Source organism: Barbus barbus, assembly GCF_936440315.1.
Source record: "Barbus barbus genome assembly, chromosome: 3".
NCBI classification, from domain to species: domain Eukaryota; kingdom Metazoa; phylum Chordata; class Actinopteri; order Cypriniformes; family Cyprinidae; genus Barbus; species Barbus barbus.
In genome coordinates, this window is record NC_136731.1 from 41,840,779 (window position 1) to 41,857,138 (window position 16,360).

General features: G+C 39.8%; 1 protein-coding gene across 1 annotated transcript; it reads left to right on the top strand.

Annotated features, from left to right (window-relative positions):
• The first annotated feature begins 380 nt into the window (after positions 1-380).
• On the top strand, positions 381-15,774 carry LOC306850903 (cytoglobin-1-like). Its single transcript, XM_079386857.1, has 3 exons — positions 381-582; positions 14,015-14,246; positions 14,712-15,774. Exons 1-3 carry the CDS (start codon positions 449-451, stop codon positions 14,877-14,879), a joined length of 534 nt encoding a protein of 177 aa, XP_079242983.1. The 5' UTR covers positions 381-448; the 3' UTR covers positions 14,880-15,774.
• The last annotated feature ends 586 nt before the right edge of the window (positions 15,775-16,360 follow it).

Sequence of the window (16,360 nt, forward strand, 5' to 3'; positions counted from 1 at the left end):
AAATTCAATGTATTCTCATATATATTTTCAATGGGCCCTTATAAAACCCTCAGAAAGAAGACAATCTCCATAAAGAAACGGTTCAACCAATGACCTTCATGTCATCCCAAACCTGTGGGACTTTCTTTCTTCTGTGGAACATGAAAGATGTTTTAAAGAACATTAATGACCAAACAACACTGAAACAACTGATATTAAAATGAGATAGAGATCTCGTTTTTTTTCTTTCCTGTGGGTGAGCAGCAGACGGACACAAGAGTGTGAGAAAAAAACAAGTAAACCGAAGGGGGAAGGTGTGATTTGAGTTAAGAGGAGAGTGTGTGAGTGAGTGAGTGAGAGAGAGATAAAGGGCAGCATGTGGGAGGATCTTCTTCATTCAGCAGTAACTCTTGAAGAGACCCCAGCAGCAGCACACACACAGCTCAAGTGTTTCTCAGCGAGCGTCTGGATGGAGGGAGACAGAGGTGTGGAGCTCACACAGAGTCCTGAGACTCTGACCGAGTACGATGTGTGTGTGATCCAGGACACGTGGAGACCCGTCTACGTGAACCGAGAGAACGCTGGAGTCGCTGTGCTCATCAGGTACGCCTGTCCATCTTATTTACACACATCAATCATTCACAGAAACTACCATGTTATCACTGTGATTGTTTGCACATACACCATAGATTTATACTTATGTTATACCCAGGTTTTTTGGGCATGGACCATAGTAATTCCATGGTATTTTGGCATTTATAATAGGCAATTTTTTATTTATTTATGTTAAAACGTTTATTTTTATTTATTTATTTTTGTACAATGATAATATCATGGTTAACAGTTTGCAATATGCACAATGATAGAACAATGAACGTACCATGGTAAAACAGTGTTTTTGACCATTTACCATGATGGTTTTGACATTAATAATTGATAATACAAGAGGTTTTGAAAATGCACCATTGCAGGACCATGTTTTGTCTTTTTTTTGTTTTGTACTATTGTAATACTATTTTTGTTTGGACATTTACCATGGCTACACCATAGTTTTGACACATACCATAGAAATGCAAATATTTTTACATATACCATAACAGTGTTTTGGGGCATGTATCAAGGTGTATTCATGTTTGTACGGTGTGTGTGTATATACACTCACTGGCCACTTTATTAGGTACATCTTGCTAGTAAGGGGTTGGACCCCCTTTTGCCTTCAGAACTGCCTTAATTCTTCGTGGCATAGATTCAACAAGGTGTTGGAAACATTCCTCAGAGATTTTGGTCCATATTGACATGATAGCATCACGCAGTTGCTGCAGATTTGTTGGCTGCACATCCATGATGCGAATCTCCCGTTCCACCACATCCCAAAGGTGCTCTAATGGATTGAGATCTGATGACTGTGGAGGCCATTTGAGTAAAGTGAACTCACTGTCATGTTCAAGAAACCAGTCTGAGATGATTTGAGCTTTGCGACACGGTACATTATCCTGCTGGATGTAGCCATCAGAAGATGGGTACACTGTAGTCATAAAGGGATGGAAATTGTCAGCAACAATACTCAGATAGGCTGTGGCGTTTAAACGATGCTCAATTGGTACTAAGGGGCCCGAAGTGCGCCAAGAAAATATCCCCCACACCATTACACCACCACCACCAGCCTGAACCGTTGAGACAAGGCAGGATGGATCCATGCTTTCATGTTCTTTATGCCAAATTCTGACCCTACCATCTGAATGTAGCAGCAGAAATCAAGACTCTTCAAACCAGGCAACGTTTTTCCAATCTTCTATTGTTCAATTTTGGTGAGCCTGTGCGAATTGTAGCCTCTGTTTCCTGTTCTTAGCTGACAGGAGCGGCACCCGATGTGGTCTTCTGCTGCTGTAGCCCATCTGCTTCAGGGGCCGACGTGTTGTGCGTTCAGAGATGGTATTCTGCATACCTTGGTTGTAACGAGTGGTTATTTGAGTAACTGTTGCCTTTCTATCATCTCTAACCAGTCTGCCCATTCTCCTCTGACCTCTGACATCAACAAGGCATTTTCGTCCACACAACTGCCGCTCACTGGATATTTTCTCTTTTTCAGACCATTCTCTGTAAACCCTAGAGATGGTTGTGCGTGAAAATCCCAGTAGATCAGCTGTTTTTGAAATACTCAGACCAGCCCGTCTGGCACCAACAACCATTCCACGTTCAAAGTCACTTAAATCCCCATTCTGATGCTCGGTTTGAACTTCAGCAAGTCGTCTTCACCACATCTAGATGCCTAAATGCATTGAGTTGCTGCCATGTGATTGGCTGATTAGCAATTTGTGTTACCAAGCAATTGAACAGGTGTACCTAATAAAGCACGCTCAAAGTAATGAAGTGCTTTGAGCGACTGGTCCTGGCACACCTCAAGAACTGCCTCCCACCCACACTGGACCCACACCAATTTGCCTACCGTAGCAATAGGAGCACTGAGGATGCAGTATGCACAGTACTGCACTCGGTACTCACACACCTGGATAATAACAACACTTATGCACGGATGTTGTTTGTTGATTTCAGCTCAGCATTCAACACCGTCATTCCCTCCAAGCTGATCACTAAACTTGGTGACTTGGGTGTTAACACCTCCCTCTGCAGCTGGATTATGGACTTTCTGACCAACAGACCTCAGCATGTTAGGTCAGGCCACACCTGCTCCACCACCATCACACTCAACACTGGCGTACCACAGGGCTGTGTGCTGAGCCCATTCCTCTACTCCCTCTACACCCATGACTGCAGGCCTGTGCATGGATCCAACTCCATCGTCAAGTTTGCTGACGACACCACAGTGATTGGCCTCATCAGAGACAACGATGAGACTGCCTACAGGGAGGAGGTACAGCACCTGGCTGCATGGTGCGCTGACAATAACCTGCTCCTCAACACCAGCAAGACAAAGGAACTTATTGTGGACTTCAGGAAGAAGAAAAGTGGAACACATGACCCCATCCTCATTAACGGGATGGTTGTTGAACGTGTCTCCAGCTTCAAGTTCCTGGGAACCCACATCTCGGAGGACCTGACCTGGACCACCAACACATCCAGCCTAGTCAAGAAGGCTCACCAACGCCTCTTCTTCCTTAGGACACTGAAGAAGAACCACCTGTCTCCAACCATCCTGGTGAACTTCTACCGGTGTGCGATTGAATGCATCCTTACCAACTGCATCACAGTCTGGTATGGGAACTGCACAGTTGCTGACCGCAAGGCACTGCAGAGGGTGGTGAAAACCGCCCAACGCATCACAGGGACACCACTTCCTGCCATTGAGGACGTCCAGAGAAAACGCTGTTTACGTCGAGCTCGCGGCATTCTTAAGGACTCCTCTCACCCTGACCATAGACTGTTTAACTTACTGCCCTCTGGGAGGCGCTTCAGGAGCCTCCGATCAAGGACAAGCAGACTCAGGAACAGTCTATGTGATAAAAACATAGAGGTGAATCCAGGAGGACCGATGCTCTATGGTGACTAATCCCACTGGTGCTGCTCATGTGGATATAAGTAAAGATTGATATCCATTGTACAGAAAGAGAAGTTAAATTGGGTGCAGAAGGATAGTTGAGGTGTAACACACTGACCTTGAACGCTTGTTGGGATCTCCAGCTGCTCTTTATGGTTTCAGAGATGACCGCTTTAGTGCAGAAACTTCTCATGCTTCTTTCACACTCCTGATCTTCTGTGCTGCAAAAACTTCACCACATTTGCACTGCTATGTCCTGATTTAGATACCTAGATAAACCAGTGTGTATCTAAATCAGGACATACCAGTGTTGTTATTGATGACTACAACTTATTTCAGTTAACTTAACAGGTGAAACAGTCGATGGGAAACAGTTGATGGGGTTCGTAGAATCAACATCACAGCCACTCTGGCGCTGGATGCTTGAGGCACGACTGTAAAAATACAAAATATGCTTCAGTCAGATAGATTTACTAATCATAATAAAACAGTATTTCAAGGCAAAAATGAAATGAAATTTTAAAGCAACATGAAATCAAACCCAACTCTATTTAATTTTAAGATTCCTCTTTGAGTTTTTCTTCAAAAACTTTCATTTAATAATTATAATAATATATAATTTTAATAATATAGAATAGTAATAATAATATAATTTTTCCAAAAATCTGATTCCATTTAGGCATGAAAAACTCACTTTTTATGATTCAATCCTTAAAAAAAATCCCACCTGCATGTTTTCTAGTTGAATGTCCTGTTTCATTTTATCAGATTTTTTGCTACATAAAATGTTTGTTTTCAGTTTATTTAGCATGTCAGCATGAATTTATAAGCAAGGCAAAGACAAATAATGATTGAACCACTGAGTAACTTATTATTCGGTGTATCCACTGTCTAGGCTACGTCCACACGAAGACAGGTTTCTCAGGAAATATTTGCGTCCACACGGAATCACTGAAAACGACTGAAAATGATGTAGTACACATGCCAGACCAATATGTGGCGCTTTAATTCTGCCACAGAGATACACAAAAAAACAGAGAAGAAGACTTGGACCATGTGCGTAAACCTTGCGTGCTGAATATAAACTAACACACAAAGCAGAAGATTTTGCTTTAATAAAGCTAATGAGCTCAGTAGGTTCTGCAGCACGAACACAGGCACAAAGGCCGTTTCTCAATATGCGTACTTATCTGTACTTGTGTTCTTGTGGACTTGTGAAACGTCATCAGTCGCTGCCGAAGTACTGTTCCAATTCAAAGTTCACATCTAGCCAAGTCCAGTTCAAATCCCCGGATGTGTTCTTGATCCGCCCCTTTTACCGAGGATGCATCCAGAGGTGACTTGTGCGGACTTGATACGGGCCATAACCCAGAATTCAGTTCGTCCTCGAGAGTTCGTTCTTCCGAGTCGAACTTGGCAAGTCCAAACTCGAAAGGACGGAAGTCCAGACTCTGCGAACTTGGTATTGAGAAACGGCCGTAGTCTGACATTGTTGTTGTTGTTGTCGCTGTTATGTGACGTAGCGGTGTCCGATTAGGGGCGAGACGTGGGCTGATGACGTCATCGTTTCAGAAAATATACGGATTCGCCGTCCACACGAAAACATGAAACCGGCGTTTTCAAATTTATCCACCCTGGGACCCGGTTTCAAAAATGATCGGTTTCACTCTTCGAAAACGCCGGTTTCGTGTGGACGAAACGCCTATACGGTAAAAAATGTATGCGTATACAGAGAAACCCGTCTTCGTGTGGACGGGGCCTTGGTAGAAAATGTCACCTGTAGCAGGTAAGTAAATATGAAAATTATAAATGTTGCCTTGGCACACACCCCTGTTCTCTGTCACACCCCTGTTCTCTGTTCTCTGTCCGGGGCCGGGGGCTGTGAGGATGAGCTGGCCGCCCGGTCGGGGTCTGGGCTGGTGGTCTTCTCTGCTGCTGCGGGGACCGGGGTGGTCTTCCTGTCCCCACGCCAGAGCGAAGGGAGTTCAGCTCCGGGATCGGGCGCTGATTACCCCTCTGGGGGTGGTGGTGCCTGGATCTAGGAGTATAGAGTGCATATAGGGAGTGTGAGTGTGGGTACCATGTCCATTTTTGTGTGTCTACATGTGGGGCGAGGGTGAGAATATTCGTTGCGTGCATGAGGGTGGGAACGTATGCTTGTGTATATATGTGCTTGTTCGTCTACGTCTATGTGTCAGGTCGGGCCTTAGACTCCACCTCACTCATCATCTCAGTCGACCCCCACCCCACCACCATGCCCTGCCGGTGGAGGATGCCGCCGGTGCGTTGGTGGTTTCTCGCGCCGGGGCAGGATGCTCGGGTGAGCGCTGGCCCACTCTCGGCGGTCGCTTGGCGGGGCCTGGCCCTACTGGCCTTGCTGGGCCCCGGTTGGGGGGTGGGGGGCCCTTGGATCTCCGGGCCCAGGGCTCGGTCTGCCCTGGTGTGGTCGGCTGCCGGCGGAGCCTGCGGGCTTGCCGCCACGGCACCCTGGGGTGTCTATACTGTGGCTGTCGGATGTCCCACCTTCGGGCTCTCCTCTGCCCTTTTCTGGGTGGGGGCCGCAGTTGTCCCTGCGGTGGTTCCCCTGGGGGTCCCGTGCCCTGGGGGGCCTCCGGATGTTTGGGGCCTGGGTCTCTTCCATGCCTGCGTCATGCCTTGCGGGATGGGGCTGTTGTTCCCCACACACACACTATTAAACATTTACATGGAGGAACCTTATGAACACAAGCGCGCTCACACACACAGGTGTACACTCAAGCATTCACATTGGTGTAAAAACGGGTGCTCACAGACACACATTGTTCTGATCTGCTGTTGCTTCAAAACTTATTTTGTAATATTAGTTATGCGTGTTGCTCAATAACATTTAACATTTAGAATTTATTGTGATTCATACAGATGTTGGTTGTTGCTGCAGTTTCTCTGATGTTGTGTCTTCTGTTGTGTCTTCTGTTGTTTTCTCTTTTTGTCAGCAGGTATCGAAGCAAATTGTCTGTTTTTTTTTTTTTCCTCTCTCTCTCTATCCCCCATTCTCCTTTTTTTTTTATCTTTCTCTCCCCCTTCTCTGTTGACTTTATCCACAATTTTTTTTTGTTTGTTTGTTTGTTTTGTTTTCTAATTCCTTTTTTTTTATTATTATTATTATTATTATTATTTTTATTATTATCATTATAATTATTATTATTTTTTATTATTATTATTTATTTATTTATTTTTTTCTTTCTCTCTCTTGTTTTCTCTGTCCCCTGGTCTTGTCGGTCATAGTATGGTTAAATAAAAGGGTATATAAAATTTTATTAATTAATTAATAAAAAAAAAAATAATAAAAAAAAAAAAATATATAAAAAAAAAAAAAAAAAAAAAAGGCTGTGAATGATGATAGCATAGCTACACATACGTACGGTCATGTGTTATCTGTGTTACTGACAGGCCGGGAAAAAAAAAAAAAAAAAAAAAAAAAAAAGAAAAAAAAATGTTGCCTTGGCTGAAATAAATGAAGTTGAAGTATTAAAAATGACTAAAACTAAAACTGAATTTAAAAATAAATAAATAAAAGGTATAAAGGTTAGTTTGCACTTAAAATAAATTTGGTGTAGAAACATTGCAAACATTGAAACATTCAGACATTGCTAGTAAATTGCACAAATAATTGCAAAGAAGAGGCAAATAACACATTGGATTTAACATGAAAATTTTAGGTATAGGAAAACTGAAATAGTATTTTCTTGTAACGTCAATAATTTGTGCTTAACTTCCAAAAAAAAAAAATGTTGGTTTATTTGGTTTCTTTAAAGGTTTGTTCAACCCACAATTAAAAATAATTCAATAATTTAAGCACCCTTTTGTTATGCAGCTGGAACAGATTCTCTCATGAGAACATGTAGTTCTTAAGGGAATGGTATTTTTTAATAGAGTAAACTAGTCCACTCTTGTTCTGTTTTATTATTGTGGTCTAACAGCCTTAACTAGGATTAACATGTCTGTTCTCTTCTCAGAAAACCTCTATTCAACCTTTCACCCAGCAGCATGATTCAAACCCTAAAACCTTCGAGGATGATCTTATATTAGTAACCGGGATTTTATATGTGTGAAATATGCTGCAAGCGTCAGATAATGTACATTATGAAAATGCTTTAAAGGAAACTGAAGGGATGCACAGACAAGATGACACAGCACTATGCGTGTTTAAAAGGAGAAGATGTGCCAAAAAAAAAAAACACCATTAAACATGCGCATGTGGTGGAACTCGTTTTTAAAGCTTGAGATTGCAGGATTTACAAGCAGAAAAATAAATTAAGTTTGGGATGGTTTTAACCCTGCGGCCTTTAACTGAACATCATCTGAACGTTACATCGGAGCAAACACATACAGTAGCGTTCAGAGCGGAGTTCATTACAGTAACACTGGAAATGTCACTGATGTCACAACAGAAATCGAGACTCATCAGACCAGGCAACGTTTTTCCAGTCTTCTATTGTTCAATTTTGGTGAGCCTGTGCGAATTGTAGCCTCCGTTTCCTGTTCTTAGCTGACAGGAGCGGCACCCGATGTGGTCTTCTGCTGCTGTAGCCCATCTGCTTCAGGGGTCGACGTGTTGTGCGTTCAGAGATGGTATTCTGCATACCTTGGTTGTAACGAGTGGTTATTTGAGTAACTGTTGCCTTTCTATCATCTCTAACCAGTCTGCCCATTCTCCTCTGACCTCTGACATCAACAAGGCATTTTCGACCACACAACTGCCGCTCACTGGATATTTTCTCTTTTTCAGACCATTCTCTGTAAACCCTAGAGATGGTTGTGCGTGAAAATCTCAGCAAGATCAGCAGTTTTTGAAATACTCAGACCAGCCCGTCTGGCACCAACAACCAGTCCACGTTCAAAGTCACTTAAATCCCCTTTCTTCCCCATTCTGATGCTCGGTTTGAACTTCAGCAAGTCGTCTTCACCACATCTAGATGCTTATATGCACTGAGTTGCTGCCATGTGATTGGCTGATTAGCAATTTGTGTTACCAAGCAATTGAACAGGTGTACCTAATAAAGCACGCTCAAAGTTGGGTGCAGAAGGATAGTTGAGGTGTAACATACTGACCTAGAACGCTTGTTGGGATCTCCAGCTGCTCTTTATGGTTTCAGAGATGACAGCTTTAGTGCAGAAACTTCTCATGCTTCTTTCACACTCCTGATCTTCTGTGCTGCAAAAACTTCACCACATTTGCACTGCTATGTCCTGATTTAGATACCTAGATAAACCAGTGTGTATCTAAATCAGGACATACCAGTGTTGTTATTGATAACTACAACTTATTTCAGTTAACTTAACAGGTGAAACAGTCGATGGGAAACAGTTGATGGGGTTCGTAGAATCAACATCACAGCCACTCTGGCGCTGGATGCTTGAGGCACGACTGTAAAAATACAAAATATGCTTCAGTCAGATAGATTTACTAATCATAATAAAACAGTATTTCAAGGCAAAAATGAAATGAAATTTAAAAGCAACATGAAATCAAAACCAACTCTATTTAATTTTAAGATTCCTCTTTGAGTTTGTCTTCAAAAACTTTCATTTAATAATTATAATAATATAGAATTTTAATAATATAGAATAATAATATAATTTTTCCAAAAATCTGATTCCATTTAGGCATGAAAAACTCACTTTTTATGATTCAATCCTTTAAAAAATGCCACCTTCATGTTTTCCAGTTGAATGCCCTTTTCATTTTATCTGATTTTTTGCAAAAATAAAATGTTTGGATACAAATGTTTTAAAAAACGGTCTGATAAAATGAAGATGACTTCAAATGTTAAGTAATATTAAATGTAGAATTTCCAAAGAATATGAAAATAACAGTCTGATGAGAAATAACAAAATAAAAGCCTTTCATGAACTTGCATATAACCATATTTATCTGTACATTCACATAGTTATAAAAAGAAAACTTCCTGTCTCCACAAAAAAGTTTAAATTTTGATTAATAGTACACCACTCCAGAATGTCATTTGCCCAATGTCACGGCTTTCTGATTTTCTGTTATAAAATAAAAGCCCTCCAAAAACTCATATATGACCAGTTTTGTCTTTGATTTTAGGTAGCTCTAAAAAGGAAACTCCCTGTTTCCACAGACCAGTTTCAATTCAGATTAATAGTCCACTACCCCAGGGTCTCACTCAACCAGTTTCAAGACGCCCTAAAATCAAAGACAAAACTGGTCATATATGAGATTTTGGAGGGCTTTAAGTTTTTAGTGCAACATCAGATCGTCTTGAAACTCGTTGAGTGACACCCTGGGGCAGTGGACTGTCAATCTGAATTGAAATTGTTCTGTGGAAACAGGGAGTTTCCTATTTAGAGCTACCTAAAATCAGACAAAACTGGTCATATATGAGTTTTTGGACGGCTCTAATTTTGTAATGCAACATCAGATCGTCTTGAAACTGGTTGGGAGACACCCTGGGGCAGTGGACTGTCAATCTGAATCGAAATTGTTCCGTGGAAATAGGGAGTTTCCTTTTTAGGGCAATACAAATTCACAAGCAGAAGAAGTAGAATATGAGTTTTGGAGGGCTTTTATTATGTAATGCAACATCAGATCGTCTTGAAACTGGTTGAGTGACACCCTGGGCTAATGGTCTGTCAATCTAAATCTAAACTGGTCTGTGGAAACAGGGAGTTTCCTTTTTAGAGCTACCTAAAATCAAATACAAAACTGGTTATATATGAGTTTTTGGAGGGCTCTAATTTTGTAATACAACATCAGATCGTCTTGAAACTGGTTGAGTGACACCCTGGGGTAATGTTCTGTCAATCTGAATTTAAATTGTTCTGTGGAAACAGGGAGTTTCCTTTTTATAGCTACCTAAAATCAAAGACAAAACTGGTCATATATGAGTTTTTGGAGGGCTTTAAATTTGTAATGCAACATCAGATCATCTTGAAACTTGAGTGACACCCTGGGGTAGTGGACTATTAATCTGAATTGAAATTGTTCTGTGTAAATCTGATCTGAATTTTTACAAGCTATTACCGCAATGCCTAGTATATTCGCGCACCACAAATAATGTGGCGGCTAGAATGACCGTGTTTTTCAAAGTGGAGGCTGGCCTGACCTCAGTGATCTAACGCACCTGCGGGGCTTCTGTGAACAGAGAAAATGCAATAAAACTATAGGCTTACATAAAAAGGAATATATATACACTAAATATATTTTACGTGAATAATTTACAGATTAACAAAACGAAAGAAAAAACATATATGCTGAGTTAGGCCAATACGGTTCATTGTGATGCATTCCAACGCTCTCAGAAAGGAAAACGAGACGCAGAAAGTTTTCTTTATTTTGCAAAAGCTTTACAGTTTTATTTTATAGTTTTATTTTGCAATAGCTTGACAGTTTTGAATGATGTCTTGCATCTGTATAACCAACCAACGTTGGTATGGCCATATCGCGCTGGCGCCTCACGCACACAAAGACACATATTTTTGCGACATTGCTGTCAGTTCATTATCAAAATAAAATACAGTTAAAGAAACGTGTAAAAATTTCCAGTGCTCCGTTGTCCAATCTGTTGCGTTCAGCATGACCACCACCTCGCTGTGCTGATATTGCCGATGTCAAGTCAAGTCACCTTTATTTATATAGCGCTTTTTACAATGCAAATTGTGTCAAAGCAACTGCACAATATCAAAAAAGGAAAATAATGTGTCAATAAGTTTAAATAGTGTCTTTGCAATCAGGTCGACGATATCGCTGGAAATGAAGCGTCCCCAACTAAGCAAGCCAGAGGCGACAGCGGCAAGGAACCAAAACTCCATCGGTGACAGAATGGAGAAAAAACCTTGGGAGAAACCAGGCTCAGTCGGGGGGCCAATTCTCCTCTGGCCAAACAAACCAGCAGTTCAGTTCCAAACTGCAGCAAGTCAGATTGTAAGGGCTCAGCTGGTTCCAGTGGTATTTCCCGATGGCTGTCTAAGTGGCGGGGTCCTCAATGGGGATCTGTCTCTGGCGCTCATCCAGGTGTCTGGCCTCCCCCTACGATCAGGGCCACATACGTCATCTCCCGGCGCTGATCCTCCATGTGGCGATGTGAAGGATGATGTTTTACGTCGATGAAAGTAAAAGCCAATTAATAATATTTTAGTATACATTGAGAATATGGAAACATTTGGATTCGTGCCGAGTGAGAGAGGTAGGCATCTGTTTCACCTTTAATTTGTTTTTGGAAGGACGTTTTAGGAACTTAAGGATATAGCCTATAGGCTATATCCTTAAGTTTAGAGGATTTGTTGTGGAGAGAAACTAATAACTGCATTTATAATGTTTGTAAACATTTTTGATTTGCTGGCATTTTAGCCTACATAATTTCTGAATAATAGCCTAATAAAATGCGATGCGGCTTAGCCTTTGTTTTTTTTTTTTCCTCAAAACGCAATTTATAGTAGCACTTTTTATTGTTTTTTTAGAATTTGCAGCAAACATTTTGAAATATCTTTAAAAAATACTTTAATGTCTTTAAAGCATTAATAGATTTTTTTTTCTTTTGTTTAGTAGAAATTATATTTCGAAATTAAAAAATTTAGAAAAGATGATGCTGTAGCGCACCGGGTTAAGATATCATCTCTTTCTGTATTTTTTTTTTCTTTTTGTGTAAAGAAAACACTGTACTTTCTTATTATAGGCAAAGACAATTTTAATAATGGTATTAATGGTAATAATTATATTTTTAATATAAAAATGTATTTTTTTAAACAAAATTTTAAAATATCGATTCTGCTCTTAGTGAACCGATTGACATTTTTTTTTCCATTTTCAAGCCCTGTATGAAACATTAAAATGCTTTAAAGGAAACTGAAGGGATGCACAGACAAAAGATGACACAGCACTGTGTGTGTTTAAAAGGAGAAGATGTGCCAAAAAAAAAAAAACGCCATCAAACACGCACATGTGGTGGAACTCATTTTTTAAATCTTGAGATTGCAGGATTTACAAGCAGAAAAATAATTTATTACGTTTGGGACAGTTTTTAACCCTGTAGCCTTTAACTGAACATCATCGGAACGTTACATCGGCACAAACACATACAGTAGCGTTCAGAGCAGAGGTCATTACAGTAACACTGGAAATGTCACTGGTGCAGCTGAATTATGAATTTAGCTCATATTTAGGGCTATTTGTTGAAGTTGAGTGAGTTTTATAGAAATATTTGTTGTGAGTGAAGGAGAATTTCAGCAATGCTGGTTAAATATTAGATTAGTATTATCTCAGGAACGCTCATCTGTCCAGCTGGGCTGAGATACACTTTCTCACACACGGCACAGCTCACTTTAACATTATCTATATTATCTGTAGGATCCTTATGAAATTGCCCTGCTATAATAGTATTTCCTTTTAAAACAGGAAGTTTGCAGCCTCAGTCTGGAACCCTATCCTCTACTACCTACTACACATTTTTATTATTATAAACAATCAAAAATGATTGAAGATTGGTAACTTTATCATGTGATGACGAGGATCTTCTGTTCCAGTCCAATCAAAAGGCTTCTGTGTGCAGCTCACTTGTGCATGTCTGTAAAATTTAACATCACAAAATGAATTATATTTCATTTAAACAGTTATTTTTTCTGTGGAACATAAAGGTAATATTTTAACAGATATTGGGAAGCAAGTAATATTGGAGCCCATGTCTCAAACTATCATCTTTTAAGTTTCAAAGAACAAAGAAAGTCATAGGAATATTTCATAGTCATAGGAATATTTCACAAAGAAAATGTTCTCACCTTCAGGTCATCCAGGAGTATGTGAGTTTGCTTCTTCATCAGATTTGGAGAAATTTAGCATGACGTTTCTGCAGTGAATGGGTGCCGTCAGAATGAGAGTCCAAATAGCTGATAAAAACATGACAATAATCAACAAGTAATCCACACCACTCCAGCTCATCAGTTAATGTCTTGTGAAGAGAAAAGCTGCGTGTTTGTAAGACAAAATCATTAAGATGTTTTTAACATCAAACCACTGCTTCTGGCAAAAATCCTTTATCCATAATATTTCCTCCTCCAGTGAACAAGTCTCAGTCTCGTCTGAATCAGGAGAGAAATCTGCACAGATCAAGCACCGTTTACAAGCCAGAACATTTTCACTAGAGGAAGTGTTATTATGGATTATAGAGTTGGAAGCAGCAATTTGAACTCAAAACATCTTAATAATGGATTTGTTTTTTTTTTTACAAACATGCAGCTTTTCACTTCACAAGATGTTAATTGATGGACTGGAGTGGTGTGGAGTACTTGTGGATTATTGTGATGTTTTTTATCAGCTGTTTGGACTCTCAGCCTGATGGCACCCATTCACTGTCCATTGCTGAGCAAGTGATGTAATGCTACATTTTTCTAAATCTGATGAAGAAACAAATTTTGGATGGCCTGAGGATGAGTAAATTTAACTTTTGGGTGAACTATTCTATTAAATCTTATGGGGGGGGGGGGTCATGTTGTCAATTAATTTTTGTTTTGAGAGTAACTAAATGTGTGTTTCTCCAGGTTCTTCTCAAACTTCCCATTGGTGAAGCAGTACTTTGAACAGTTCCGTGATATGCAGGATCCTGAGGAAATGAAGCAAAGCATCCAGCTGAAGAAAATCGCACTGCTGGTCATGAACGGCCTCAACACACTGGTGGAAAACCTGCGCGACGGAGACAAACTCAATACCATCTTCCAGCAGATGGGCAAATCACACGCGCTCAGACACAAGGTGGACCCAGTTTACTTCAAAGTAAGTATGAGGAACAAACAGCATGATACAACTTCATAAAGGACGTTTTTGAAAGAAGTCTCTTCTGCTTATCAAGGCTGCATTTAATTGATCAAAATACAGTAATATTGTGAAATATTATCACAGTTTAAAATAATTGTTTTATATGAGAATATATTGTAAAATGTCATTTATTTCTGTGAAAGTCTTCAGTGTCACATGGTCCTTCAGAAATCATTCTAATATGCTGGTTTGCTGCTCAAGATACATGTCTGATGATTAATGTTTAAAACATTATGCTTCTTCATGTTTTTGTGGAAACAATAATGCATTATATTTTTCAGGATCCACAGATGATTAGAAAGTTCAAAAGAACAGCATTTATTTGAAATATAAATCTTTTGTAACACTATAAATGTCTTTACTGTCACATTTGATCAATTCAATGCATCCTTGCTGAATGAAAGTATTAATGTCTTACTGCAGATTCTGGCTGGAGTGATTCTGGAGGTGCTGGTGGAAGCTTTCCCACAATGCTTCAGTCCAGCACCGGTGCAGAGCGCGTGGTCTAAACTCCTGGGCGTCCTGGACTGGCAGATGAACAAAGTCTACGCTGAAGTCGGCTGGGAATACATCAAAAAATCTGCAAAGTGAAATAGAGAATATATGCATGATTATACGAATTAAACCAAAGATTATTACAGCTATGTCATGTATATTTGATTTATTTCTATAAGTGGAAGAAAAAGACATAGTAGAAAATTAAGACGTGTTGTTGTAAAATGAGAACATGAGCTCATACCAGATGATGTTTTATTAATGTTGATGGACCCTACATGATATTTTATCTGGACTTTATTGATGTCAGATCCCTGGAAACTGTTATTCAGCTCAGATAATAAACACACATATAAATCAGTGCAGAAATCTCAAGCTCTCTGCAGTCCATCTCCCATTAAATATTTACACATACTCCAGATAAAGGCATACAAGGGCAGTCGTGGCCTAATGGATAGAGATTTGGACTTGTAACCCGAAGGTTGTGGGTTCGAGTCTCAGTTCCGGCAGGGATTGGGGTGAGTGAATAACCAACACTTTCTCCACCCTCAATACCACGACTGAGGTGAGACCAAACTCCCAACTGCTCCCCGGACAGGTGTATGTCCAGGTGTATGTTCACTACTGTGTGTACACTTGGATGGGTTAAATGCAGCGCACAAATACTGAGTATGGGTCACCATACTTGGCCACACACATGTTTGTGTGGACCCGTACACAAACATGACCTCCAACAGATACAAAAATGTGCATTTCTGATGAAACATTTGGGTGTCTGCTGGAGCTTTAGATAAATATCCAGTTCATCTGAAGCAGATGTTTTTGAAAGAGACTGCTTTTTCAAAGAGTCTCTTCCTCTGTGTGTTGTGAGCAAAATGAGTAGAAAGGACTGTTCTGTGCTAAAGCAGCTAAACTGATTTATTTTTGTACTTATTGAAAGGTTTTGTACATGTAAAATAACCACTGATTCAGAAATAAACTCGGAAACATTAAAGAAATAAACTCTGAGTCTTGCACTTTTATACACTATAATATTGCATATATTCAGACTTTTTTGTTTGTTTCTAGTTTGTTTTTGAAAGAAGTCTCTTCTGCTCACCAAGGCTGCATTTATTTGATCAAAAACAGTAAAAACAGTGAAATATTATTGTAATGTAAAATAACTGTTTTCTATGTGAATATACTGTAAAATAGACTTTATTCCTGTGCTCAAAGCTGAATTTTCAGCATCATTACTCCAGTCTTAAGTGTTCAGCATCATTACTCCAGTCTTAAGTGTTCAGCATCATTACTCCAGTCTCACATGATTCTTCAGAAATCATTCTGATATGCTAATTTGCTGCTCAAGAAATATTTATGATTATTAGCAATGTTCAAAACTGTTGTACTGCAGAATATTTTGTGGAAACGTGCCACAAAAATGTATTATGCTTTCACAGGAATAGCATTAACTGTGGTAAATGTGGTATTTTGACTGACATTGGATACCATGTTAAAGCTATGGAAGCAAACACTGAGAGCTGAATGTGATTAAATCTCTATTAAATGAGTCATTTTATCAGTGTCTTCACCTGTAG